The sequence below is a fragment of the Acipenser ruthenus genome, chromosome 10 (assembly GCF_902713425.1).
Source record: "Acipenser ruthenus chromosome 10, fAciRut3.2 maternal haplotype, whole genome shotgun sequence".
NCBI lineage: Eukaryota > Metazoa > Chordata > Actinopteri > Acipenseriformes > Acipenseridae > Acipenser > Acipenser ruthenus.
In genome coordinates, this window is record NC_081198.1 from 4,181,327 (window position 1) to 4,209,275 (window position 27,949).

Here is a 27,949-nt window from a genome sequence, read left to right on the forward strand (position 1 = left end):
ACAAGCTAGATTTTTTTTATTATTATTATTTTAAGATTATTCACAATGGTGTAGCCTAGAAGTATACCCACCAGTTAATGCTGAAATTAAATGTTCTGATAAAAATAAGAAACGCCGTGTATATATTCATGCATTCATCCATGTGTTGCAATATAAAAAACATCTTAAACTTGTCAGCTGGGTACCCTCACTGCAGCCAGCCCTCTGCGGTCTGCAGGCGCTGCAGCGTGGTTTCCTGCCAGCCACTGCAGGGCGCTAACTGTGACACAGAGAATGCCTTCCCCGGCGTGACGCTCCTGCGCACTGCTGATACTAACGCGTGCTGCCAGAACTACACGGAGCGGTCGTGACTCAGTGATTCCTGGGACAGACAAAAAAGGATAAGCAGTTAAGCACGGATGATGGTCGTGACGCGAAAAGTCTGTGTTCAATGTGTTCATTGATTAGTTTTTCAGGACGCAATGCATTCTTCAGTTTCGCTTCCACTATCCATCCAATAACAATATCATGCATTATACGCTTTAACCGACTGATCTATTCAGCATATAATCCCCACCCTGTGGTGCTGGATATTGCAGGTTATTATTGTTGCATCAGCTTCATAGTCTGTTTCGATAATACTGCTTATATATATATATATATATATATATATATATATATATATATATATATATATATATATATATATATATATATATATATATATATATATATATAACAATTTACAACAAAGGAAAAACTCTGATTATTATTATTATTATTATTATTATTATTATTATTATTATTATTATTATTACAAAGGATTGTGTTAACTCAGTGTTACCAAATAACAGTGTAAAGTCAATAAATAAGTAAGATGTGTTTAACATCTGTTGTATAAGATGTTTAATTTATTTTTATACTGGACAGGTATAGGCTATACCAACATATCATAAAGACGAGTGTAAAATCCATCTGATTGAATGCATAGGCGGACATGACCAGAAAACAAAGCAGACTGAAACGGCATTTTTGGTTATTTAGTATGTTTGGGGTAGGCTACCGATAGATAGCCTAAACGCAATTAAACTATACCTTCTCAGCACGATTTAACCTCGAAATAACTTCATATAAATGATCAAAATCTTGCAGACTGCTATAATATAAAATATGTATTGATAGTGTTCTTAGTTTTAAAACTTTTAAATACCCACATCAAGGATTCTGTGCAAAATAGCATTTACAGTTCGTACACTGTCTACAATTGTGTCTTTATGTCACGAATAATTGGAACTGGAAATACATAAACATGCATGTTACCGACATGTATTATTATTATTATTATTTTAGGACTATATTGGAAAAGCAGTCAAATATTTATACAAATGCTACTAAATCATACAGGATAACATTAAAGTATATGAGGGCTTTGCGCTTTAATCTGCTTTTATCGGTTTTGAATTTAAGAAACACACGCACACGCACACGCACACGCACACGCACACGCACACACACACACACACACACACACACACATATATATATATATATATATATATATATATATATATATATATATATATATATATATATATATTCATTGTACACATTGTGTATTCTGAATCTAATAAGATGTAGGGCTATTGACATCAAGGATCACCTTGAAAGAAGTTCACGTTTTATTTTGCTTGTAGGATAAAGACAGTTTAATAAAGACATGTTATCGGTTGCCATACCAGTTAAATGCTGGGAGCCACAGTTTACCGTTTGCAGTCACCGTGGGTTTGATTCCCAGATGATTATATAACTGAAGGTCAGAGAGGAATTGATAATGTCTTATCTCTTTCGACAGGGTGCGGGGCCCTTCGAGATTTATAATGGTGGCTCTTAATATCGCCTGGCATCCCCACATACATAAAACCATAACAAAAAAAGAGGTATTAGAAGGTATCTCATTTCAATTACCACGCAAATTAAGATTTTTGTTTAAACGGGAATATCGTGTATCGTCAGCCCTAATGCTCAGAATCTACTGTCCTCGTCTCTTAACTGCAAAACACCAGCTTTAGTTGTCGTGGGAAAGTCGCCTGTAGAATATGCCGTTGACAGGCTATCTACACAGATCTAATCAATTTAATGTACTGGGTGATTTGTGCCCTGCAAAACGGCATATTATTGTGTCTATATAACCCATCCCTTTAAAACAATCGTATCCATCTGATTGTTTAAGGGCAGCGTAAAGCACAGCTTTGTTGCATCCGCGTACACAATGAGCAGGTATTTGACACATCATCCTTCTTTAACGGTGTTGCTCAATCATTGTGCGCTACCAGATGTTTTTAAAGTAGCGGGAAAAATAGATACATATAAATACATATAAATAATATGTATAAATTATATAATAAATGTCCTTAACTGCCCTAAAAATAAACAAATACAAAAACAATACCTTGTTTACCGAGCCAACAGCCTATCTCAACAATGTATTTAGCTCTAAATTTAAGTCGGTCCGAAATACACATGTGGAAGAAAAATAAATATCGAATGTGGGCAGGTTGTGGTGGGTTTTTGAGCACCCCCCCCCCCCCCCCCCCCCCGGCTGCAGTACGCAGGTTTTAAAATGCAAGGTATTCCAAAGTTATTCCTACAATATTCTCTGCTTTCCCCTTGACAAAATTGCCCAATAATAATGAATGATTTCATAAATAATGGGTTTAGTGGCTTATCGGGTCGGGATGGCCAGTGCTGTTCTCTTATCTCGCCCGGACACATTGCTCCCTGGTGTTCCGCTCCACATACTAAATAGCAAACTGGACGTGCTGTGGAATTATATACAAATCCACATCCACCTTCAGACAGCACTTACTGCTCCACAATATCAGACATGGATGGCCCTACACAAAATGGCTCCACGCAATTTCTAACATCAAAATACAAACGGTAAGTTCGTATTGCTGGACAGTATTTTTTTAGCTGAATTATTAGCTGGGCTGTATTTTTATTGAGTTATCAATCATATTTGTAGGCCTATTTTTTCCTTTTATTAAAACGAAAGAACTTAATTTGGGCCTTTTGGTAAGTACTTGTTAAAAACGAATGAAACTGGGTGTATGTAGCCATTTGTGGTTAAAACAGCCTCTTTTTTTTTAACGATTTCATATTTTTTTGCGGCAGTTTGCTTAAATATTCATAACAACCAAGCAAGGTTTTTTTGTGGTTGATGGTTTGGCTTGTGAGTAATATCATATCAAAGTGTGTATTTTCATCTTGTTAAATTTTAATTCTTATGAAAGAATATCTACAAATAACGGTATCTTCTCCAACTAAAATTAACTAACTTTAGCCTACATATTTCATAATGCGGTTTTGATAATAGACGGGGAAACTCAGAGGATTATTTTCAATATCTTCAAACATATTTTTCGTGTGAATAAATAAATCCAGGAAAATTTTGATTTTGCCAATATAAACCATGAAATACAAAAATAGTTGTAGTATTATTTTTTGTATTGTTCTTGTGTAAACTATTCCTGTGGTCTCCTAACCACGCCATTGGGAGGATCCAAAAATAGCAACGTTTTGAAATATCTATTGTTCAGTGTACGCTGTGATGTACAGTGAAATGCAAAATAATTAGAGTTATAAGAAATAGAGGTAAAATGAACGTCTGTGCCACACAAAATAAAACAGAAACATTGATTGGGGATGGTTCTTCTGTGTATTGTTTTTTTGTTTGTTTGTTTTTTTATCTCGTCATCTTAAAACGCGAAAAGTAATACATTATTCTAGGCCCAGTTTGAGTAAAAAAGTGAATGTATTATGTAATCTAGCAGTCCATTCGTGACGAGATGTTTCGATATAAATGTTATTAATAAAACCGAGAATTACGAAACGTTTCCGAAAACAATTGTAAATTACGATAATGAGCATTCGCTGGAAATGTATCTCATTTGAAAGTTGTGGGTGTAGCAATTCTATTTCGAACACGACACAGCCCTCCAACAAATCATCGGAAATACAAATAACTGGAATGTATTGCCATCTCAAAAACATGTTTCATTCCCAATAACTGGAATTGGTTATATAGAATTAGCTTTGAATGGAATATGGTTATTGTATGTTGTGTTTGTGTTATAGGTCCATATATATATATATATATATATATATATATATATATATATATATATATATATATATAGCCTCATGAACCACAACATGTGGACACGTTTTTATGCTCAATTTATGTTTTATATTAGCCTATGTTAGATATTACCCTAATAATATAAATAATATAAAATGGCTTTGATTTTTCATATTTATCTCGATTTTCTCTTACAATTGTCTTCTTTTATTATCCTATACGAATCCACTATTTAATTATAATTACAAATCCACACCAACAAAACAGAGTTTAAAATAAAGCATCAAACTTATTTGAAAATAAATAAGCTGAGACTATGAAAAAAATTATGTAATTGTTTTCGCTTGTATTTAAACGCTATTTTAAAAAGCGCGTAACGAATTTAAACGGACTTTCAGTATATTACTATCTGCAATTCCTTGCCAGCTCTAATACTAGCCCGTGTAAATTGAAACAGCAAGGCAGGTGTTGGCATTAGATAATATTTTAACCGTTGTGCGTTATCAGTAACACAAAACCTGCTGAAAAAATGAAATGGAGATGTTTTATATAGGCTACAGATAAGTACAAAATTGCAACGAAGCCTACAAAATTGTAAGGAAGACTAGCAAACAAGTGACATATTTTTACCAATAAAACCTGTTTTGAGAAAGTTCTGTCTGTCTGTCTGTTTGCCTGACAGCTGACAGCTGCATTTTCGATTTCTGATGCGAAAAACTACGGTATTGATAGAAATTAGAATGATGCAAAAAAAGTCTAATATTTTATTTATCTAAAGAAAACTGAGGTGTGAAATGCAATGTTAAGAATGCACAGCAACCAGAACACCCCTTGCTGATTGATAGTGGTAGGATTTATTTACAAAGATTAGCCAACTTTCACACAGAGGAATATGTTTACAAACGGTATTAGAATCCCAGTTCACGTATATGGTTTTAGAAAGGTTTTTAGTTTTATATCTGTTTAATCTATTGAAAAGGGTAAGATAAACAATCGGAATTCAAATGATTAAAATATTTTTTAAAGCTGTATAAAACCTCTGCTGTACGACATGATCATTTTCAGAATGGGAAAAAAAAAACTATAGGGCCTATTGTATTTGGCTTAAATGTAGGAATAAACAATTTAATTAAAACTAGATTTAAAAACAAAATACATATATATTGGATTTTAGTATGAATATGATTAAAAAGAATATGAACCACGTTTGATACGTAATTAAAATGTTGAGATATTATGTAAAGTTATGTCTTTTTGAAATGTATGCGTAAACACTAATAGTCTACAATATGCGCCCTGAAAGTACATTATGCATGGTCTTTGCTATTGCTAAATACAGTGTTGCATGAAATGACCGCTATCCACCAACATTGTAACATCGCTGGCTTCTCTTTCGTTTGCTTTAGGTGACCTCGCAGAATACCACTCCGTTGCTTTTATTTTCTAAACCGTTTTTGGGTGGTTGTTAACTTTTATGCTAGATTATATCTGTTTCCAACCACGAAATGATGGAGAAACTGAAACCAGAGCTTTGCCCAAACAGCCTGGGGGATGTGAAGTCTCCCCATCACGATTTTCTTAAAGAGACTGAGGCGTGTGAAAAACAGGAAAGCACGACAGCCCCGGACAAGGACCTGCAGGGCGAGGGGGCCCCGGGAGACCACCAAAACGGGACGCGTATCATTATTAATGGGGTTACCAAGGAAACGGCGTACAATGCCAGCGAACATGAAAAGGAAATGGCAGTGATAGACTTGGCCAGGAGAGGAGGGATTGTGGATATAAAAGGCAGCGAACAGAAAGGAGATATCATCCAGAAGGTGCAGACCACGGAGCTGTGTAGACCACCGATACACCTACCGTTGCCTCCCCGAGACCTTGTGAGGGAATCTCGAATGGTGCAGCTAAGCCCACCCGGTTTTCCTCTCACAGGCAGAGCGATGCTTTACAGTAACGTTGCGCAGCCTCTCTCCACTATTAACAGGTAGGCTACTTGTCTGTTTTTTTTAATTCTTTGCATTTTAATGTACGTTTTATTGAATGCATGTTTTATTTATTTATTCATTTATGTAATTATTATAGATTATTACAGTTACATTATTTATAAACTACATTTTTTTGCTCGCGTGTTTCTTTCTTTTAAGCGTTCTTAATTTACAATTGTAATTGTTTACTTAAAAAATATAATTAAGTTAAGCAGTTGATGCGTTTGGCTATTTATTTATGTATGTATGTATGTATGTATGTATGTATGTATGTATGTATGTATGTATGTATGTATGTATGTATGTATTTATTATTGTAGTCTGTCAAATTGACAAATTGTGTTGGTGAATATATATATTTTTTAAATCACTAGAAATAATAAACAATGTAAACCATTTACAAAACAGAGGGGTCTGCTTATTTCATTCGGCCTATGATATGAACTCTACTGAATCGAATTTGAAAATGAATTTGACGCCATTACGGTTTGATGTTGAGAGTCTGGTTATTATTATTATTATTATTATTATTATTATTATTATTATTATTATTATTTTCAGTTACTGCTTGTCACGTGTCAATGGAAACTGTTGTTTAAAAACGGAACATTTCTTTTTGAACGTTTGAAGTGTTTTCCGAAATCGAAGCTGTTCACACTGACACTTGTTATTATGCTTAAAGTGTCCTTTTGAAAGCTCCTTTTATTATTCCAATGTAGAATGTCCCTACTATTCATTCTTTTCACATGCACACTTCAATAATTCAGTGCCAGCACTTTCTTTAGACAACCCACTCAACCTGAATATTGCAATTGCAAAGTACCTGAAAGAAATATATATTTTTATCTGCTAATACAAGTCAAGTCATTTATAACATAACATAGATTTTTCCTCTCTTGGGAAACACATTGGATTGCATCAACCACCTATCCTTGGTTATCCTGGGATTCTATACATAAATGGTACATCCAATCAAGTGGATTCTTCAGTGTGCTAAAACGCTCTAATAAAATCCAGCTGTGGTTTATCACGGATAAAGGTCAATGAAATTAATCTTTCCTGTGAACTGTTTGATTTTCTTATTGAGTGGCCCATGCATCATTTCACTCAAGCCTGAGATACACTCGTGCAATGCTACCAGTATACTAACTTTATTATTTATTCTTATATTATTTCACCAGTGGTTTTGGTCCAGACCCAGACCAGTACACCATGTTTCCCAACAACCGGATGAAACGGAGAACAGTCCCGTATGAAATGGAAGTGGCTGATGGTACGTGCTTGTGGTAAACATGCTAAAACGCACATTCAGCTAGCTGTTATGATCTGTTCTAAAGACAGTGGAAAGGGAAGTAAACATGTCTTTAACATGACCTAGAGGGAAGACTACACTCAATCACTCTCTGATCTTCCCCTATGAGTGCCATCTGTCATTTATTAAAGAACACTTTCAATAGGAAACCTTGGGCCTACCTGGACAGCAATTATTCACGACAAGTCTGTAAGGTGTTTCATTGTTCTGGATTGACCATTCCTCAATGATTATGCCAGCCTCCAATTCCTTCAGGGAAGTTGGGTGTAATATTTTGCAGTGCAGACTGATCCACAGAACAGAGTCTTGACTTTTGAAATTTGAGGATAAAGCATTTCATGAAAGCACTTGTTGAAACGTTTGTCTACTTATAAGCACTAACCTATTCATTGTACATGGTGTAAAAGGACAGCGGTCAGCTGTGTCTCCATTCTCAATGGGCAAGGCAAAAAAACTGTCAGACATTAATGGAAGGCCCATTGCAGGTGTTCTGTCACTGTGTGCTTGCAACAGGGAGAGGAAGCTTTTAAATATTACAAGGGTTACATTTAATTAGTTGTACAATGAACAAGGGTTGCACAAACTTTTTGGTTGAAAGATCCATACTGATGTCAAGGGAGTTTTTAAAGAGACATAAAATCGTGAACACAAACCGATTAAAAGATTTCCAACTGCAACCTTAAGCTGACTAAATAGTAGCAAAGAAATCAGATAAAGCTAAAATACTGCATTACATTATAATATAAAAGAATCTTTTCTCTAATGCGTTCTCTCTCATTCTAGTTGCAGCTTCCCCGCCTAAGATAGTTCGGCGAATCTTTACCAACAGCCGAGAGCGATGGCGGCAGCAGAATGTGAACGGTGCTTTCGCTGAGCTCCGCAAACTGATCCCCACCCACCCTCCCGACAAGAAGCTGAGCAAGAACGAGATCCTGCGGCTCACCATGAAATACATCAACTTCCTCGCCAAGCTCCTGAGCGACCAGGAGGATGGGGAGGAGGGCAGCCAGCGAGGGAGACAGGGGCACGAGAGTGGCCTGGTGAGAGAGGACCTCCTTCAGATGCTGTCTCCCAACTCCAGCTGCGGTAGCTTGTTGGACGGAGACGCGAGCCCAGACAGCTTCACAGAGGAACAGGATTCAATAGAGTCCCGATCTGCAACTAGGAAAATGCACCATCCCACCCTGCCACTGGAGGGCGGTGGTCAGCGGTGATGAGTTAGAAAAACTAGGGGAAAAAAATGGAACAAAGCCCAATAAATAAATACAGCATCTCTACATACTCTACTGAGTGTGAAAGAGACTGTGTTGGGGAACATTAGAGGAGCTGTAGGTGACTCAATGCTTTCTTATCTTGTTCTATATTGGATTGGTCCAGGAAAGCATTTTGGTCTCTTCAGTCTGTAGAATACTTTTATAATAGGTACTCCCTTGAAGTTTTGAATTCACAGTGGATCTTGAACAATGGACTCACCCTGGGAAGACACTTCAGGCTGGTGTTATAAGCAGTCTACAAATATTTGGGAACTACAGACTCACAATTATGGGAAACTGAGTACAGAGAAATGGGACAGTTTTTTTAATGGTACCTTTAGTTTTTTTGTTTTTCTGTTTCAGAGAAAAGGTACAGTGTATCTTCATTTGAGGCTAGTTTCACTCCATAGTGGGACCAGTCTTTCTGTATATGAATAACTATAGTTTACCCAGGAGTGGAAGTCAAAAGATAAAATCTATGCTCTTCACTTGTTTCAAAACTCATTTAAAAGGATTTCTGTTGACACATTGGACCCACTCACAAAACTGTAACATCCCTTTAAAACCTTTTTTTTTAATTACTTTTAATGAATTGGGTTTGAGAGATGGTTTAAAGTTTATTCATATGCTTCAAAACATTCTTTAAGCCCAGATAATACTTACAAACTTAAATCATTTCCTTAAAGAAAGTGTGATTGAAAAGTGGCCATTTAAAACTATTAAACTATTATTATGATAGCCGTTTACTTACATTCAGCCAAATTGAAGTAGCTTAATTTCAAAGTAGATGACAGATGTGCATAGCAGGAGAATGCAACAGAAGAGCAGCTCCTGAACTAAAAAAAAACAAAAAAACAAAAAAAAAAACATTTTTTTTGCAATAAGAACCAATAATAAAAGGTTTTAAATTACTTATTTTTTTCAATATCATTACTGTTATAATAATATAATGAGCATGTCACCCCAAAGAAACCCTTGTAGTAACCTTTAGCAACCATAGCATTTCCTGCAATAGAAACACAACACATTTTAACACAAATATGGTGCAGTGGTCCTGATAATGTACAGTAACCCAGTACTTACATGGTGCCATCATACTGCAGTGGGAATCGAGTCATACCATTGTGCCAATACAGTGTACTGTGATATATATTTAATATGCATTATGTTACATGTATACAGTGCTACCCGACAAGTAGCGTCAATCAATAAACGGGAGAATTTAAAGGAGGTAGAATCCTGGAGACAGCAGGTATATTGTAATCTAGGTTTTCATAAGGAAATCACCTTTACTTTTATGCATTAAAGGCAGGATATATGAAAACTATGTAAATATTTGTATTTTCCATGGTAAATGCAACATATGGGGGTGTGAGACTGTGGGGTTGCTTTTAGTCTTTTCCTTTTTTATTTTATTTTAAAAGTTTCTGAACACGGATGTATGGATATAATATTCTGATATTAATAATAACTTCTTTTTTAATGTTAGTGTTAGAGGTACAAGTCTTCTTCTCTTCAGTGTGCTTATAAATTGAGCTATACATATTTAATAATGAAGATTGTCGATTTGTATTATTTTTGTGGATTAGTATGGTACATTGAAGCCACCCTCCTCTTTCTCTCCAGTGTTTGTTTCTGTGTTGCAGTACTTCCAAACACCACTTCCATTCAGTAAATATTGTACTGTATGTAATATGTTTTTATTTTTATTTTAAATGTTTTTTTTTGCAGAATTTTGAGTAACCAGACCTGGTACCATTAATCTTACTAAGCCTCTGAAAGGCCACACATTTAATTGTGCTGTTTGGTAAAACTCATGTTTGTTGTAAGAGAAAAATAAATCTATCTGTCTATCTATCTATCTAGATATATATATATATATATATATATATATATATATATATATATATATATATATATATATATATGCAAGGTTATATCACAAATAATTTTTATTAAAAAAATAAAATCTTGAGAAAAGTTCCCTTCTCTTCTCTTTTTCTTCAAATGTTGCAAATCTCAGTTGTTTCAAGTTAGGTGTTTTATATGTAGTTAGTGAAGTGGTGCCCCTTCCCCTTCTATTATTACACTGTGTAAACTGATCCATTTAAAAACAAAGTAGCCACAATGTAATCTATGTATGTGATATACCTGTACTTTGGCCTTGTTAGTATGCAATTATTTGGATATTTAAGGGAAAATGTCAATTCATTCCCCAGTTTTCCTCACTCAGACCCCTTTCTTACCAAATATGTTGGTAACCCTGAATTATTATTATTATTATTATTATTATTATTATTATTATTATTATTATTATTTAAATGAGTGTCTGGATATTTTTTATCTGCGGTCAGTTACTATACCAAGTATCTATCAGTGGCCATAGTTCAATTGTGTAAAAAAAAAACCCAAAAAACCTAGGTACCTAACTTCCTAAATGTGTCCAATAATGAAGATAAAAAATAAAATAAATAATTAAATACAATAATCCTATGACTTGTAGAAACAGAAAATCATTTTAACTAACAATTATTCAGACATTCTTGATGGCTCTCTTAAATAGCTGTTAAAGGGGACAGTGCTAACTAATCTAATCAAGTCAATTGGATAAGCTGTCAAGGTGTTTATAAAGCTAGTTTAGGGGTGGATTAGTACTGGCTAATAAACAATATGTAGAACTATACTGCTGTGGTATACAAAAGGACAAGAGGAAAATCTTTACAGAGGAAACTAATATTACTGGATAAAAAACTATGGGTATGAAATGAGAGTTACAAGCCCTTTTCTTTAACCACTGGACCACACAGCCTCCTGTGTGTTAGTTGCTTCACTGCGAAACAGTGATATCTAGTGGTGTCTGAAAGGAACTGAAATCTACTGAAAGAGCAGGCAAAATGAGCCTACAAATGCACACCAGCATGAAATCTACAAATAAAGCCAATGCATTGCAACTCTACCAGAGCTATCAGTGTGCAACTGTGTGAGTATACTGCATTGCTTATATAAAATATTACACTTGGAAAAAAAAAGGAAATATAATATTGCAATTGATTAATCTACATACTATAATATTAATTATGATACCTTATATGTACATAATACTATGTCTACAAGCACTGTGAATATTGGACATATGTATATTAATAAATAAATATTTAAAAGGTGCCATGCTTCAGTGCAGATTATATTATACTAGAGTTATGATTATGTGAGCAACAGTCTGACACAAACTCGTTGTGTGCTAATAAACCAGGGGCATCAAAAAGCAATCTATATTCCCCACCACTCTCAGGCCCCAGAGGAGGTGTGTAGCTGTGAGAGACTCTGTTCCCAACCCTCCCTCTCCCCCATTCTCTCTTCATTACCATGGAGAGCCAGTGAGAGCCGCTGATACCCATCAACCAGCCTTTCACTCCAGTCCAGAAGACACTGATACAGAACCCCCCAGGGAGGGGATGACGCTCGACGCTCGACCCTCGAGGGGGGGGGGGGTTGGGGGCAGAGAGTGTAGAAGGTAGGGAAGTGAAATTGAGGGTGAAAGGGAGTGAGAGAAAATAAAGGGAAGGGAGGGAAGACTGAGACAGGGAGAAAGGGAGAAAGGCGAGTGAGAGACGATACATAATAACATTTAATTACTGATCAATAATCCATTTCAAATGTATTTCTTTATTGACATTGTTTATGGTTGCAGTGTACCGATATGCCCTGTCAATCACAGACTAGGCGATATGTCGGGGTGGGGATATATTTTAATTCCACTGGCCGCCTGCAGAGCGGGTGCAGTCCTACGCGGTAGGGCGTACCTGTTCCCACCGCCGGAGTGACAAACTGAAACATCACATTCACACCGTGTCCCCGGGGACGCACTGCCCTCTGCAGCAGCAGCAGATTAGATCACGGCTCTCACGCAATTACTAGTCGGTTAACATAGGGAGGACGTGCCAGGTTTGGGATGAGGTTCTTGTTAATACGTTTTTCACTTTCGGACTGTATTGCTCTCTTAGTTTTATTAGCAAAATATTCTAGCACCTGCAGAATCTTGGCCAAAACTGCTGATTACAATTAGTGTAGTGTTAACAGCATCTATGCTTGGTATTATGTATATAGAATATGTGTGACATACCGGTAATAATAATAATTACAAAATATTTAAAAACAAACAAACAAACAAAAAAAAACTTTCTGAATATCAGTTCTATATTTTATTTAACATCGTGTAATTAAAGAAACTACAAAATGACCTGGCAAAAGTCTACCGGAAGCCATAATAGTACTGTAGTACAGAATTTCAAAATGTAACATTATATATATATTATTACTCCCATTAATAATGTAAAAAATGTCAATTCCAAGTTTCATTATAACATTAAAAGCGGTTTTCCAGATATATGCAAACATGTATGTGTAGTACAGACAGTACAGACAGACTGTACAGACAGACCCATATATCTCTAGAATCTAGTTAGACAGATATTTAGAGATTCTTTTCAGAGAGACAGATAGATATAGCTATGCTTTTTAGGCAGACAGAGACATCTTTTTATGCAGACAGAAACCACCTCTTATATGAAGTGAATCAGTCACCGTATGAAGATCAACATTGGCAAACATTGACAGTACCGATCAGAAACCAGTCCACCTGACAAAAGTAGGAGTTGGGCTAATGAAAATACCAATGGGATCAACCTGGGACAAGAAGCAAATAAAATTCCCATCGACGGGACCCAAGCATTGCTGGAGAATGTCCCATCACTATCTGTGAGTAAATCAGAGTGCAGTCCCCATAGACCACCATGAAGATATGGAAGGGGGCTGTTAATTTGCTCAGCAGAATGTGGGAAAACAATACTGAGTCAGGGCCCACGTCCTTCATTCACAGGCATTTCAATTAATTTCTCCCCAGAGTGGAGAAGGGGGTTGCTCTCTACAGACCTACCCCATTCACCAGCGCTAATGAAGCCCTGTCACCAAACCACTGCTTGCCTGTGAACTTCCATATAGGCAGTATCGTAGAGGCAAAGAGCAAAGCAATCTCCTCCTCGGGGGAATACAGCCCCTTTTTAATCTGCAATTGCCACTCCGAGTTCAGAAGGATTAGCAGCTCGGCGGAATACAGTAATAGATTATGAATAGACTATTGTAGTGGTTCTGTCACTGACTGGGATCTCTGGATGGAATTCAACAAATAGTTTTGGGTTTGTAATAGGGACAGGTTAACGATGGGTTATATTCAATAATAAAAAGAGACTGTCGACTCTCTGTGAGTAATGTGCTACTTAACCTTTTCAAATAAATACATTCATTAAGCAGGCTCTAATTATCTGTTATAACCATGGTAACTAATGGCAGACAGGAATAGCAATTCATTCAAATTAAGGCGAGCACAGTGATTTTCTTTCTTTACTAGGGGGATCTAATTGTTTTTAAATGTTCCTAGTGTTTTAGATACCTTTCTCTTGGCTGAAGATATTTAACTCTTTTAACTCATCCTCGTATCTCATGCCATTGTGTCCTGGGATTGTTGAACTACACCTTCTCAACTGGAATAGTGCCTTTTTTTTTGTAGTGAGGCGACCAAAACTGGACACAGTATTCTAGGTGGGGTCTGACAAGAGCATTGTACAGTCTGAACGTAACCAGACTCGCATTCCACACGCTCATCAATGTAACATTTTATTTGCCCATTTAATTTCCACATTGGTGAAGTACTTTTAAAGATGAGTCCACTATAACCCCCGAGATCCTTTAAAAAACATCTTCGTTCCCTTTTTCCATCCCGTTGATTTGATCCTACTACCATATGCCTCCCGCCCATCATTTCACTCCCTTTCCCAGCCTTTATCACCACAGTAACATATCCAAGAAGAATAATAGTTAATAACACAATACGATCAACTTTTTTTTATTTTTTACAAGAAACATTGCACTGCAAATTCATAGGAACAAGCCAGGCTACCATGTAAACATCCTGACAGAATACGCAAAGCAGCCTGATCTGTAAATGATTATTAACCAGCTCTTTATTTGTGTGGGGGTGTGTCAGCTGGAGAGCTTTGCTGGGAGTCCAAGGTTCTATATTAACCACAATAGGAACGCAGGTATGAGAACAGGTTACAGAGCTGGACACTGTGCACCTTGCCTTGCTTGGGAAAGCATCAGTTTTAGATAGTCAGTAAAGAGCCCTGCTGTTTATTTATTGCTTTTTCATTTTTTGTATACAATGCAGAAGACTTCAGTTGCGTTGCTCTGCCTTCTCTTTGGAGCAGCTGTGGCACAACATGGTAAGAAATCATTTTCTGCACCTAATGTATCCTTATTGAAGAATAACAAAGGATTTGGGTTTGCTGGGATACGGGGATCCGTTTAATATTGTCATCTCTACTTTAAAATATGCACAATATTTTAATGTGCAAGCAATCCCACAAGTAAAATGGTACCCTGAAATGTTCTATTTTTTCTATGAAAACAGTGCAACTAGGGATGGAGAGACTGCTTACTAAACTTCTCCCTGAATAGATAATCTTATACAATAAGCGTTGAGATAGCTGGCATCGAATAGCTTTTTCATATTCTGCAGTCCTGAGTGAATATTTTTTTTACTGGATCTCATTTTGGAATCTGACTTGCATTCATTCAAATCCAGTGGATCGCAGTGCTAAGCAGATGCAGAGCATGATCTCCGATATCAGCTGTTAAATACACATCTAAACATACTTCCAAACACTGTACATGTTATATAAACACAATTCTCCCAGAGTGTTGGTACTGTACAGTACTGTGGTTATTTCCCTCATGAGGATAGCTGTAAACAACCCACCCCATGCCTTCAGGGTCTCATTTGGCTGTCCTCAATCATGGAAAAACTATAGTCCTCTATGAACACTCATGAAGTATCCTCCTCTTAGGTCTCCTTTTTAAGAATATGCTAAATATTTTAATGAGCAATCCGTCTCAGAAGTGCATTGGTACCTGAAATATCAATTTGCTTCAAAAGCTGAATGATTTGGTGGAGCAGTTGTTGTCTGTTTTAGTAAGAGGTTATAAATGAGACCTTCAAGCTTTGTTACAGCTCAGAAAAACAGAAACAAAACTGGGTCTTTTTTCCTGATGGTGTTTTGTTGTACAGAAATATCTATTAAGCAGATATTTTCAGGTTTTTAGAAAGAAAAATCTCAGTTGTGTTTCACACAACCTATAGAAATGACAAAATATTAGTGAAATAATACACATGTAGGCCACACCTATCGACTTATTCACTTTTTTACATAACACATTAAAACAGCCTAATGCTTAAAAAAGTAATCAAGGAAAGGACGCTGCAGGGCTCCTGAGTTTCGCATCCGGTAAAGGCGCTCCGCATGGAGTCCAGGCTATTCCACTGCCGACCGTGGATGAGAGTTCTCAGGGGACGGCGCACAGTTGGCTGAGCGCCACCTGGGGGGGGAGGGCTTATGTCGGCCAGGGTGTCCTCGGCTCACCGTGCACCAGCGACCCCTGTGGTCTGGCCGGGCGCCTGTGGGCTTGCCTGTAAGCTGCCCAGAGCTGCGCTGTCCTCCGATGCTGTAGCTCTGGGTTGGCTGCATGGCGGGCCTGCAGAGTGAAAAGAAGTGGTCGGCTGACGGTGTGTTCATCTTCGCCACTCCTGAGTCAGCGCAAGGGTGGTAGTGGTGAGGTGAGCCTAAAATACAATTGGATATTTCAAATTGGGAGAAAAACGGGGTAAAATCAATTGGCAACTACTAAATTTAAAAAAAGGGGACGCTGTTACAATTAGATTCAGTATTTAATTAGAGTTGAGATTAAAGTACATAGAGCTAACTAAGTTATTCCAATCAATCCTACTGGCATTTCATATGTCTGGCATATTCCTCCATAAAATGTTCACACATCATGGTAAAATTGTATTTTTTTTTCACATTAATATTATTTAACAAATGTGAGTGCCATCTTTAAACCGTATTTTAATATTTACAACTGAAGTTGTTTAAAGATGGTGCTCACTTTATAATAAATGATCTTAAAATGAGCAACATCACACAAGTGGATTAGGATATCGATATCGTAGAAAAATAAGAACGTGGCAAAAAATAAATAAAAATAAAAACAGTTGATTTCTTCAAATGAATCCCATGGTAGTTCCATTAAAAGAGAAACAAATTTCATAATAAATATTTCATTTTTGCCATCACTTGTTGGCAAAATTCCCATCTTCTAAAGCCTTTTCCATTAATCTTTACCAATCTTAAAGGAAGATTTTCAACAGTGTAGTCATACCTCCGGCGTCAGTGTCTTTCTTGATTGTTTAGGCAAGACTAGCCCCCAGAGGGTGCTGCAGCCCTGGCTGACCGGGATCATTGCGGTAGTGGTCTTCCTCTTCCTCGTCTTCATCGCCTTCCTCGTCAACAAAGTTTGGTGTGAGGAGCGCAGGTGAGTTGTGCACAACGCGTTCTATTTACTGTATTGCTAGGAGCATTCTGGAAACGTGGTGTATTAGCTACACTGTATTGTTTTTGTTTGATATTGGAAACTTCTAGAATTTCTGTATAATAGATCTCTTTTTGTATAAGAGATGTTTTGGGCCAGAGTACCATGAGGCTGCTCAAACTGTATACCACTATTAAGATATACAATATCATGTAAAGAAATCGATACATGAATCTTTAGCTGTCTTGTCCATTGTGTGTGTGTGTGTGTAACAGGTTGCTAGGACCTATAAAACACAATTTCTGAACAAGAGAATTCGACCTATCAGTGCTCTTCCATTTCACAGTAGTTTCACACTCTTAGGCCAGGTCTTAGGATCGCAGTGATTCAGCATCAACAGTATGACTAAGTAACCCATTCTAAGCGCAATCTCACTTGTGTTTTGTACAACCACCAGTGAGAAGACCAAAACATCCATGTTTAAGTTTAAAAAGATTGTCTTTTCTAAAACAGCCGCAGTAAGCATGTTCTTTTACTTTCCAGTGAGGAGGCCGATCCACAGCATGTGAAAGTACATGACTATGTGTTGACCAACGGCTCCAACTCTGAACTCGTCCTGGATGCAGTCAGGTGAGAGACTGATGTTTTTAAAATCTCCATGGCAGGAGACTTTGAGTTTATTCCTTTTAGTCTCCTGGTTACATACTCTCTTCAGCCATTAGTGAAGCATTTGTGTGTAAATTGGAGGAAGTAATAAATACCTGACTGATAAGAAGATCATTTACAGACTAATGCTTAAAAAAGTAAACTAAAGCTACACTGTTGTTTGAATTTGCACTTATAGTTAATATCAAATTAGGGTCGATGTTAAAGTGCTTAGAGCTAATAATTTAATTCTAGTAATATTACCTAATATTATAAAGGTTTCGCACAAGATAGTAAATGTGCTTTTGATTTTTAAATAGCATTTATAAAGGGACAAGGGTCGAAGAATGGAAACATTTCCTATGCAAGTTGGCTTACCATTAATTGAACTATCATAGGGTATATGTTCAGAAATGAACTTTTTCTATTGCCACATTCTTATTGTTTTTCTTTTATGTGAATCCAGTCCTACGTATGCTCATTTGTGCAATTTTGCTCAATTGAAGGTCATTTTTTCTACTGCATCCTTTTTTTTTTTGAAGTGAGCACCACCTTTTACCTCAGTCTTCAGTATGTGGATTAGCATTAGGTGATGTGATCAATATTTAAAGGCGGTACTGTTTAAAGATAATGCACACATTTAAAAAAAAACAAAAAAACTGAAAGTAGAAAAATGTGCTTAAAATTAGCAAAAATGTCATAGAGAATAAGGGTGTGGCAACAGACAAGTTAATTTCTGCAAATATACCTCATGGTAGATCCATTAAACAACTTCTATAGTAAACATTTCATTTTTGGCCTTCACTTTTAGACCCGTCATTACTGACCGCTTCTTGAAGATATTTCATTGCTGCAGTTCCAGCGTGCCCTCGAATTTCACTTTAAGAGGTCACGTGAAGGAACGACGTTGAAAATACGGGAGTCAGAGGAAACGCAGTGATTGGTAAAGCGATTGAAAGCCAAAGCTTCTGGGAGTTTGTTCTTTTAAAACTTCCAGACTCCCAACAGTAATTCCTCCAGAACCCAATCACTACTTCTCCAATGACCCCTCTGCTGATGTATGCCATGCTCAGCTCATCAGACTGATAGCTCTTGTGTGGTGGGGGGTAGATGTTACTGACACACTCATTAACGAAGAAACGGTTTGTGTGTTTCAGGTCCAAGGAGCATGAGGGTGCCTACGAAAATGTAGGAATGGACCAAGAGTGCAAAGTAACCACAACAGCCATGTAGGAATCTCTCGGCTCTGATGTGCCTTTTAAAACACTCATCCCTTACAGTGTGGTGGAGACAGTATGAGATACAGCGCTCGTGTCCTCTGCAGTTCAATGAAAAGATTGTTTGATATCTGTATGGTTTGATGGCCTTTATACTCTAACGTGAACATACATGTTCTATTGGAACATATGACATATATAATAGATGCTCTACACTGAGAATATAATCTTTATCAGCTGTTCTCTCAGTGATATTCTTTTTAATGCTCAACACCTTAGCAAAATTAATGTTATAAAGTATTAAAAATGTTCTAGATTATTGCCTTCATCAGTGTCAATTTTATGTTATACAAAGGTAATAAGAAAGGCGTCGATTTGATTAGCCTATACTCAGGATAAGCCACAGCTGGATTGTATTTGAGCATTTTACAGCACAGGTGAATTACCCTGGATTGCATCACCATCTAACCCTGGTTATTCTAGGAATAACCTTTAAAAATAGGCTGTTTATTAGGATTCACTAGTACTATTAAAATTCTCTAATAAAACCCAGGTTTGGGTTAATCCAGCACGGTTTAAAATCAAATCAACCCCTAAGTGAAGTATTCAAATTAATGAAGTAGTGCAGTTAAAAAATGAACCGTGATGTTTAATAAATAATGAATGGATGTCTTTCACAGTACTTTGAGCCCTGCGGTTTTTGACATTTGCTGTTCTGGTTACCAATACACATTAATAAATAACTTATTTGTTTGTCAGCTTTTTAACTCACCTCTACTTACAACTGGGAGCAAAACAAAAGTACCATACTATACGTGAAAGGAGATTACAGCAGCAGCCATTTGTCTCTGAGGCCAAAATGAATTAGAATTTGCAAACCGAGTTTGGTGGTTACCGTGCCTGGCTGTAATCCAACGGGACTTTAAAGGAGTGCTCACTAAGGTTTTAAAGTCCATGTTCTTATTAGCACTGGTAATATCCCCAATCCTCCTTTTCCTCCGAAAAGATTAAATGGTGTACATTTTGTGAGACCTGTGATGTATACGGAGTCAGTTAGTAGACCTGTCTCTCACTTTTGTAGTTACAAACCCATGTAAGAAGTGGGCTTTTTAAATGCAGCACTGCTAATTGAGTTATAATGGGGAGGGGGGGTAATAGTCAAAGGCAAGAAAAAAAAAAAGATAAAATATTGCCCTAATTTTCAAATGAAAACCATATTAAACATAACTGATTTGTTCACAAGGTAATGAACAAACAGCCCTCCTGTCTCCCCTTATCTACGGATTACACCTGCTGGAGACAGACTGTGTGAATCACAGAGAACTCATAGGCTCCGCAGAGACCAACAGCATAAACTCTGATTAAACAAACTCAAGCCAGATTACGAACACTGAGCTGCTCTGGGATGCACAGAGGAACTAATGTGGCTTCATGCTAAATTAATGAGTTAGAAAGGCAGGTGTAAAATATCTGGGTTCTAAGGTTATACTGGTATGACACGGTCTTTCAGCAACTGCTAATGGTGGGGGGGGGGGGGGGGGGGGGAAACAAACAAACACACACTACACACACACAATTTTACCCGTTTTTCTCCTAATTTAGAATGTCAAATACTGTTCCCCACAGCAGTTAAACAGAACTGGACATACAACACTATACTTTTCGGAAAACACTAATTCTAATATACAATGAAAAAAATGATTTATTTTCTGCTTCAGCTCGATTGAGGGAATTTGTATTTTACAATTTGGCCGCAAAGTATTACAAAAATTTAAAAAAAAAAAAAATAATACTATTGCTTGAGTTAGATATGAGAATATTGCTTCTCTCTGGTTCTTTTTCCAGCACATAACCAATTTCAAAGTGGTAACTGCACTGTTAACAATTAAGTTCAACGCAGAGTTAAATCCCACTAGAGATAAAGTAAGGTTCCCCACTCAAGCCCTTCTCAGATAAATGAAAACCAGAGAGGCAAGTATAAGATTTAAAAATACAAAGCCTGTTTATTAAAAGGCTTCCAGTATCAATACTGGAAAACCCGAATAAAAAATTAAAAGAAATTACAAGACAGTTTGCATTATATCAGGAACAGGCAGCTGTAGTACCACTGGGTTCCACTAGAGGGGAGAGTCTGGGTACGCTGATAGATATATACTGCAATACTGCAATTCAAGGCATCCACTTATTTAGGGCGGGCTCATTTTGGAAAAGACAAATCAAGCTCGTATTCTCTATTTTACTTCACTGTGATGACAATAAACAAATAAATAAATCATATGACAGCGCAACATTATGAACTATCCACACAGCACGAATTACCACAGATCTTTCTGGAATATTTATTTACTTTAATTATTATTACCGCTAGCAACAACGGGGTGTCTGAGCAACAGTACTTGAAACTAGACATTTTTAAATTATATTATTATTATTATGCTTTACTTTAATCTGATTCGATTAATGATTTCTCAGATTTTTTTATTTTTTATTTAATCGATAGTGCCCGTCGATGACGGCTCTACTTGTGTCAGTTGACCGCGACGGGAGTTAATGCGTCCCCAGCGAAGGCGAGAGCACTAATGAAAGTTAAGGTCAACTATCACACATCATCGAGAGGGCACTATCACTATTAGAAAATTATTTTACTATTGTTGTCTTTCATATATATATATTAAAAAAAAAAAAAAAAAAACACCGGGTACATTTCCACCAACTAAAGACGTTCTAAGAAAATAGTCCGGAACATTTTTTTTTAAATAAATAACAAGGATGACATACATATAAGGAGAAAAAAAAACAATGCATTTTTAATTAGTAAATCGATTTAAATGTTTTATTAACGTGTTAGGGTTTTAAATCCCTATTTATAATCTGGGCATTGCCTGAGGGATGAACGGCGCAATTACTGGACAGTCCGTGTACGATGGAGTCTGAAATACCAATACAAGCTCTCAATAAACACCACTCTAAAATGCCTCCTAACTCACCATGTTTCTACCTTCAACCAAAACCAAAAATAATTTGAACCAACTGTGTTTAGTATTTACTGTCCAATAGTTAACTACGCTTAAAAATACAGCAAGTCAAAAGAAAATGCCAGCACGGCGCAGATTGATTTTAAATGTTATTCACGGTTGGTGCTGAGACATTCCAGCCGGCGTCTAACGAATCAATTTAGAATCGAAAACTGGGGCGGTGGGGGGCACTGGACCTAAACTGGACGGGCCAGGCCCCCTAAGGCCCACCCATAACGCCGGCCTGCTGACGGGTATAAGACAGAGAGCACGATATTGATTACTTGCGTGAGTTTTCAATAGTATCCAGTCCACAGACATCCAGTCACAGCTGCCTACAAGAAACAAACACACAGACCCGAAAGGCAAGCTTGTCCAACACAGCTGAAGGTTGATATTCATGTAATTAAACCACATTTAGTAAAGAGTAGCTGTTTACAATGTACTGGAATTGATTTTGGGAGAGCTCCACTGCTTTTGCAACTACACCCCTGCTACCAGCTTCATAAGCTTTAGTGCCAATTTAAAAATGTAAGGTTTCTAAAATATGTCAACGTTTTTCTTAAATACTATAAAGCCCATATTTCAAACCTGTGTGAAGTGATTTTTTCCCCAGATGATTTTATATTTTTAAGTGCACATTTTCTTCGTGTGTCAGGATTGAAACATGTGGATATTCTGAAGACCAGCAAAAGTGTACATTCAAATTTAAAACACTTTGAACTAAATTACTTCCAGAAATGATCAAATATGGGGTGTAGGCAACTTTTTGTGATATTTTGTAGCCCATGCAGTTGGGCATTTTCACTTAGTTATAGATGTATAGATATTAACAGTCTGAATAATGTATTGTTTTGCTGATACCAGACAGGCTATGCAACCTCAGACTCCCAGATGTTGAATTCAGAGGTGAAGCCTGCATCAGGATTTAAAATGGGAACTGCCCACTATAGTATTTAAACACAATTGCTGTTTAATTTTAAACCAATTACATTTACTTATTTTAAAGGGGAGGGTCAAAACAGCAAACATGTTTTTTAAATGCACCAGTACCTGTTAGTATTTTTGCAAGGAGGCTGCTAAAACTGGAGAGAAAAATGTATCTGCAGCCACTGTCATGCCCCTTGTGAAGTCAAGAGAGCCTTCTGCTTTTCCATGATTGTTGATGAATAGTTGCACACAGCTTATATAGGTCCAGTGGATCACATGACCATTTACATACATTGCAACCTTTATTTTTTTAAGTGTATATTGGATGCAGATTTTCAGGAATTAATTTCTTAATTACCTTTCCTCATGATAAATCCCTATGTAACTGTAAAAAATGTAATTAATAGCTGTACCAGCATGGAAGTCTAAAGAGGCCACGGAAAAGACGGCACATTATGGCTGTTATGTCCTCAATTTTCCAGACAGTCAGTATGCCAAGGATGGCTTAGCTGCGGCATATTCATTTCCATATATAATTAAAGGGCGGCATTAAAAAACAACAACAGATATATCCCATATTAATGAATCAATCTGATGCTGGTTGATACACAAGCCAGTCAAACAATTTCCTCCAGCAACCATCCTTATCTCATTAAAACACCTGCCATGCTGCATTAAAAACGTTCAGGAGCCCTACACTAAAATAAATAAATAAATAAATAAAATACAAAAAATTGTGTGTGAGTGAGAGATTTTGTGTACAGGGAACTGTAATTGTTCCCCAGGGTCTGCTAATCAGCAACTTGCAAACAGCTCCCATTTTAAAAACCTTTCTGAAGACTGTCTGATAAAACCCTATTTGCATAGAGGGACTGGATTATCTCTCTGTGCAGCCTGCGCTTCAGATACAGCTGAGGAGTCCTGATAATGCCAACACACACCATTACACAGTGACACAGCATAGGCGATTACCAGCCTGATACAAGAGCTTTTACTTCAATGGCAAGAGAGAGAGAGAGAGAGAGAGAGAGAGAGAGAGAGAGAGAGAGAGAGAGAGAGAGAGAGAGAGAGAGAGAGAGAGAGAGAGAAACCAATGAGGCTGGCCATTCAATTCATTGAAACATAGCCCTATTATGCTTTGCTTTTTAAAATACTGCCACTCAGACTTCTCAGTTATCACACACTACCCCAATGCAGTATTTTAACTTCACAAAAGCACCACTAGTACAAAACTGTCCTTAACATTCCACCTTCCAATAGATTGCAAATACAGTACAGTAGAATAAACCAGAGAAATGCCAAAACACAATCCCTTGGAATCCCCCTTGTTAAAACCAAAAAAACATAGACAAATTACTAAAATCAAAAACAAAACATTTACCTCAAGATGCGATTGTGCAAGCAGCAATGTCTGCTCAGCCTCGTCCTACAACTTACCAATACAAGTAATAAAACAACATCTACAAAAAAAGATAAAAAAGAAACACCTCTTTCTCACTTTTTCTTGCAAATTACAGCCCCCATCTTGTCTAGTGCTCACCTCCATTTGTAAAGAATGTGTAGTTTATATAACCCCACAGACTGTTAAGCATGAATCAATTATTGCTTAACTATAGTACCTGGAATAGAAGAAAGAATTCCCCTGTGTCCTGCAGTTATAAGTGCTAGAAACACATTCAAATATGAAGTCACCACCTCAAATGGTTTCTGTAACTGATTTGGCAGTTTTATAAAATAACTGGCAGGAAACGGTTCATTTTTCTTGTATGATATACCACCCCCTCAACTAAGAATCACTGAATACAGCCGTGTACCAAGTTTATTTTAGGTCACGAGTCAAAGGGTGCCAGATTTTGACTGAGGAGTTTCCAAAGAACTGAAAATATGAAGTCGCTAGCTGATATTGTTTATGAAGAAATTACCATAAAATGATTTTAAGGAAGAATACAAAACTTAACATACATCAATATAAAGGATGCAATCTTTGTTTGTGTCCCTCTTCTGCAGGAGTGAAGCTGTAGTTATTCCCAGTCAGGCACTGGCAAGCATGACATTTTCATTTCTCCACACATCTCATCGCTAAGTCGACCCAAACTAAGTAACCATGGCAAACCTAATCAATTAATAAAGCTTGCCCCTTTATGGAACAACTTGTAACTGCATTTCCAGTGGAAAAATAGGCAGACACCACAGACTGTTGCTTCAAAGCAGCCCTGTTGTTTATATAAATATACATTATTGGTACATTTCTCAAAATCTTGTTTGAATCCTGTTTCTTAATTAGGTGAAAACAACATCAGCACACTAGAGGGAGCAATGGGTCCTTTCAGCTGTCCAGAGAGCAGAGGGATCAACACTTGTGTTGGATTTATTGATGTAAATAAAGAAATAAAACATCAACACAATGTTGTACAACAGGCACCACACGGTACACACAAACATCCCATTCTTGCTATTGCTCTATGGGGTTTTATAGTAGGGGTGTGCCAATACGTTTCTAAGTCATTCTCTTTAAGATGTTGTAATGTACCGCATCGGTCCAACAGCACAAAAATGTCAACGCTCCGGGTGAAAGGAAAATGTGCTTCAGACTGGCTTTTAAATCACTCAATGTGGAGGTGAATTGTAAACGTGAGGGAAAGACAGCTTTTCATGTTCTGAAATTAGCACATTAATTATTATTATTATTTCTTTCTTACAATCGTAAGCAAATACATTTCAAGTGTTACAATACAAGTAATACAATAAGAGCAAGAAATACAATAACTTTTGTTCAAGCAAAGTACAAGTGTGACAAACCACAGTTCAATAATACATCAGATAATAGTGATAGTTACATCAGGATATGATTAAATAGTGATAGTTACATCAGGATATGATTAAATACAAAGTACTACAGGTTAAACACTTGGCAGATTACAGTATTCTGAAGTACAGGATTAAATGCTGTAAAATAGGGGGCAGATAAGAGCAAAATAAAGCACATTTACATGAAGGGTGATAGTGTCCCAGGATACAAACAGAGGAGTTCTACAGGTGCTGTTTGAAGAGGTGAGTCTTAAGGAGGCGCCGGAATGTGGTCAGGGACTGGGCAGTCCTGACATCTGTAGGTTGTAATGTCACAGGCCTTGCTGTAATAGTTACAGGGTTATTGTTGTGTTGTCTTTCTCATTTTCGGCAGTGCAACTATAGGTGTTCTGAAGAATAAACAGCAAGACACAACAAAAGACACTCATGAGGATTGAACTGTAGTGTTCATAAAAACAGGGGATTAACTGGCATAGCAGTGTTCCTGGTTCCTTCCTTGATGAATTTACTGTAAATATTGAGGAAACTTTGTTGTGAGGGGAAAGTGACCCAGTATGATTAAGTGAAGGATGTGACATGAGAAATCGACAATGAACATTATATTTTATAGTTTTATTGCTCAATATGTACAGTCAAGTCATTAAGGAAGGCATCATGAACAGTGCTATGTCAGGGAATCCCCTGTTTTTATGAAAACTACAGTTTCAGTTTTATTTCCCTGTTTTATTTGATCTTTGGTCATGGTGCACATTAAGGTTTATGATTAGCAATGTCTTATTTCTAATTGCATTTTGATTGTTACAACATTGGCTGAAAAACAGCAGACAGTCACTGTACAGCCTTCCTGGGGCAATGAAAAAGTTCTGTGATCTCTTTGCAGAATGGTAGCAAAGTCACATGGTTCACATACTGGGGATTCAACATTTCAGTCCTCAGTGTTACTTTGATAAACTGTAGAGGAACACAGGTAAAGATACAAATAATTATTTTAAAAAATGTAAAAATTCGACTGACTGGTAATATATCACGTATTTTCACTAACTGCGTGTGTGTATATATATATAAGATGTATTTTGCAATCACATGGATACATGGGAGGAAATGCTATTGAGTAAACTAGACAAGACACCATTAAAAAACATAAGATATGTGGATGGATGGAAAATAATCTCTTTTCCAGTTTCATAAATTAGCAAATAATATCCACCCTAACATTTCTGTGGATCGATGGTGGACAAAATCTGAAATTGAATTCTTAGCTGTTAAACTTGATCAAGCATCTATTAAAACAGATCTTAACTCAAAACCTACTGATACGCATCAGTACCTACGTATGTCATCTGCACATCCTACGCACACACCCCCTCCGCCGTGCAGTTCAGCAGTAAATTGAATATACACACCTTGCCGGACTAATCCAGCACTCCTGCCATCAATCATTCTTCAAAAGTTAAATCCTGCCCCTCATGAAATTCCATCTGGATGCTTCATCCCTGCCTGAATAAATGACTCCACTAAAATACGAGACCACCTGGTGGTATTATTATTATTATTATTATTATTATTATTATTATTAATAATAATAATAATAATAATAATAATAATAATAATAATAATAATAATTGGTCATTTAGCAGACGCTTTTATACAAAGCGAGACTAGGGGTTGAATTATGCTTCACAACTGCTGCTGCAGAGTCACTTTCAATAGGACCTCAGTTTTACGTCTCATCTGAAGGAAAGGCCTCAGCTCAGTTACTAAATGGAGTGTTGATGGCCTGGGTTAACATGAACATGTCATACAAGACAACTGCAGTGCAACCATTTGGCAATGTAATTGACTTTAAATGTTTCATAACCCCAACAGCCCTTGGTTGTTAATGTCCATTCAGCCCAGCAGTCCTTTGCCAATACCTTATTATTATTTCTACATATTTTAATTTCTTTGTTTATAAAAAAATATATGTACAACCTTCTTGTAAGTTTCTCTTTCATTTTTCTGTAGATGAGGCCCTATTTATTCTGTCACCACACTTTATATTCACTCCTTGTACAAGAGGTTTTAGCAATGTCCATTGTTCAAAGTGAAAAAATATGTATACATTACTGGAACATTTCTCAAAATCTTGTTTGAATCCTGTTTCTTATTTAGGTGAAAACAACACCAGCACACCAGAGGGAGCAATGTGTCCTTTCAGCTGTCCAGAGAGCAGAGGGATCAACACTTGTGTTGGATTTATTG

The 27,949-nt window shown here is 36.8% G+C and overlaps 2 protein-coding genes across 2 annotated transcripts; both read left to right on the top strand.

Annotated features, from left to right (window-relative positions):
* The first annotated feature begins 2,767 nt into the window (after positions 1-2,767).
* On the top strand, positions 2,768-9,492 carry LOC117403768 (T-cell acute lymphocytic leukemia protein 1 homolog). Its single transcript, XM_034006171.3, has 4 exons — positions 2,768-2,919; positions 5,527-6,104; positions 7,287-7,378; positions 8,201-9,492. The coding sequence occupies exons 2-4, from the start codon at positions 5,626-5,628 to the stop codon at positions 8,629-8,631; spliced, it is 1,002 nt and encodes a 333-aa protein (XP_033862062.3). The 5' UTR covers positions 2,768-2,919; positions 5,527-5,625; the 3' UTR covers positions 8,632-9,492.
* Positions 9,493-14,763: 5,271 nt separating this feature from the next.
* LOC117401201 (PDZK1-interacting protein 1-like) lies at positions 14,764-19,714 on the top strand. Its single transcript, XM_034001702.2, has 4 exons — positions 14,764-14,951; positions 16,977-17,097; positions 17,638-17,724; positions 18,897-19,714. Exons 1-4 carry the CDS (start codon positions 14,891-14,893, stop codon positions 18,970-18,972), a joined length of 345 nt encoding a protein of 114 aa, XP_033857593.1. The 5' UTR covers positions 14,764-14,890; the 3' UTR covers positions 18,973-19,714.
* Positions 19,715-27,949: the final 8,235 nt, after the last annotated feature.

Excerpts from the sequence above, each read along its gene's own strand:
- LOC117403768 (XM_034006171.3), top strand. The coding sequence starts at position 5,626 with ATGATGGAGAAACTGAAACCAGAGCTTTGCCCAAACAGCCTGGGGGAT. Across the intron at positions 6,105-7,286 it reads CCTCTCTCCACTATTAACAG|TGGTTTTGGTCCAGACCCAG; the intron begins GTAGGCTACTTG and ends TTATTTCACCAG. Across the intron at positions 7,379-8,200 it reads TGAAATGGAAGTGGCTGATG|TTGCAGCTTCCCCGCCTAAG; the intron begins GTACGTGCTTGT and ends CTCTCATTCTAG.
- LOC117401201 (XM_034001702.2), top strand. The coding sequence starts at position 14,891 with ATGCAGAAGACTTCAGTTGCGTTGCTCTGCCTTCTCTTTGGAGCAGCT. Across the intron at positions 14,952-16,976 it reads AGCAGCTGTGGCACAACATG|GCAAGACTAGCCCCCAGAGG; the intron begins GTAAGAAATCAT and ends TTGATTGTTTAG. Across the intron at positions 17,098-17,637 it reads GTTTGGTGTGAGGAGCGCAG|TGAGGAGGCCGATCCACAGC; the intron begins GTGAGTTGTGCA and ends TTTACTTTCCAG.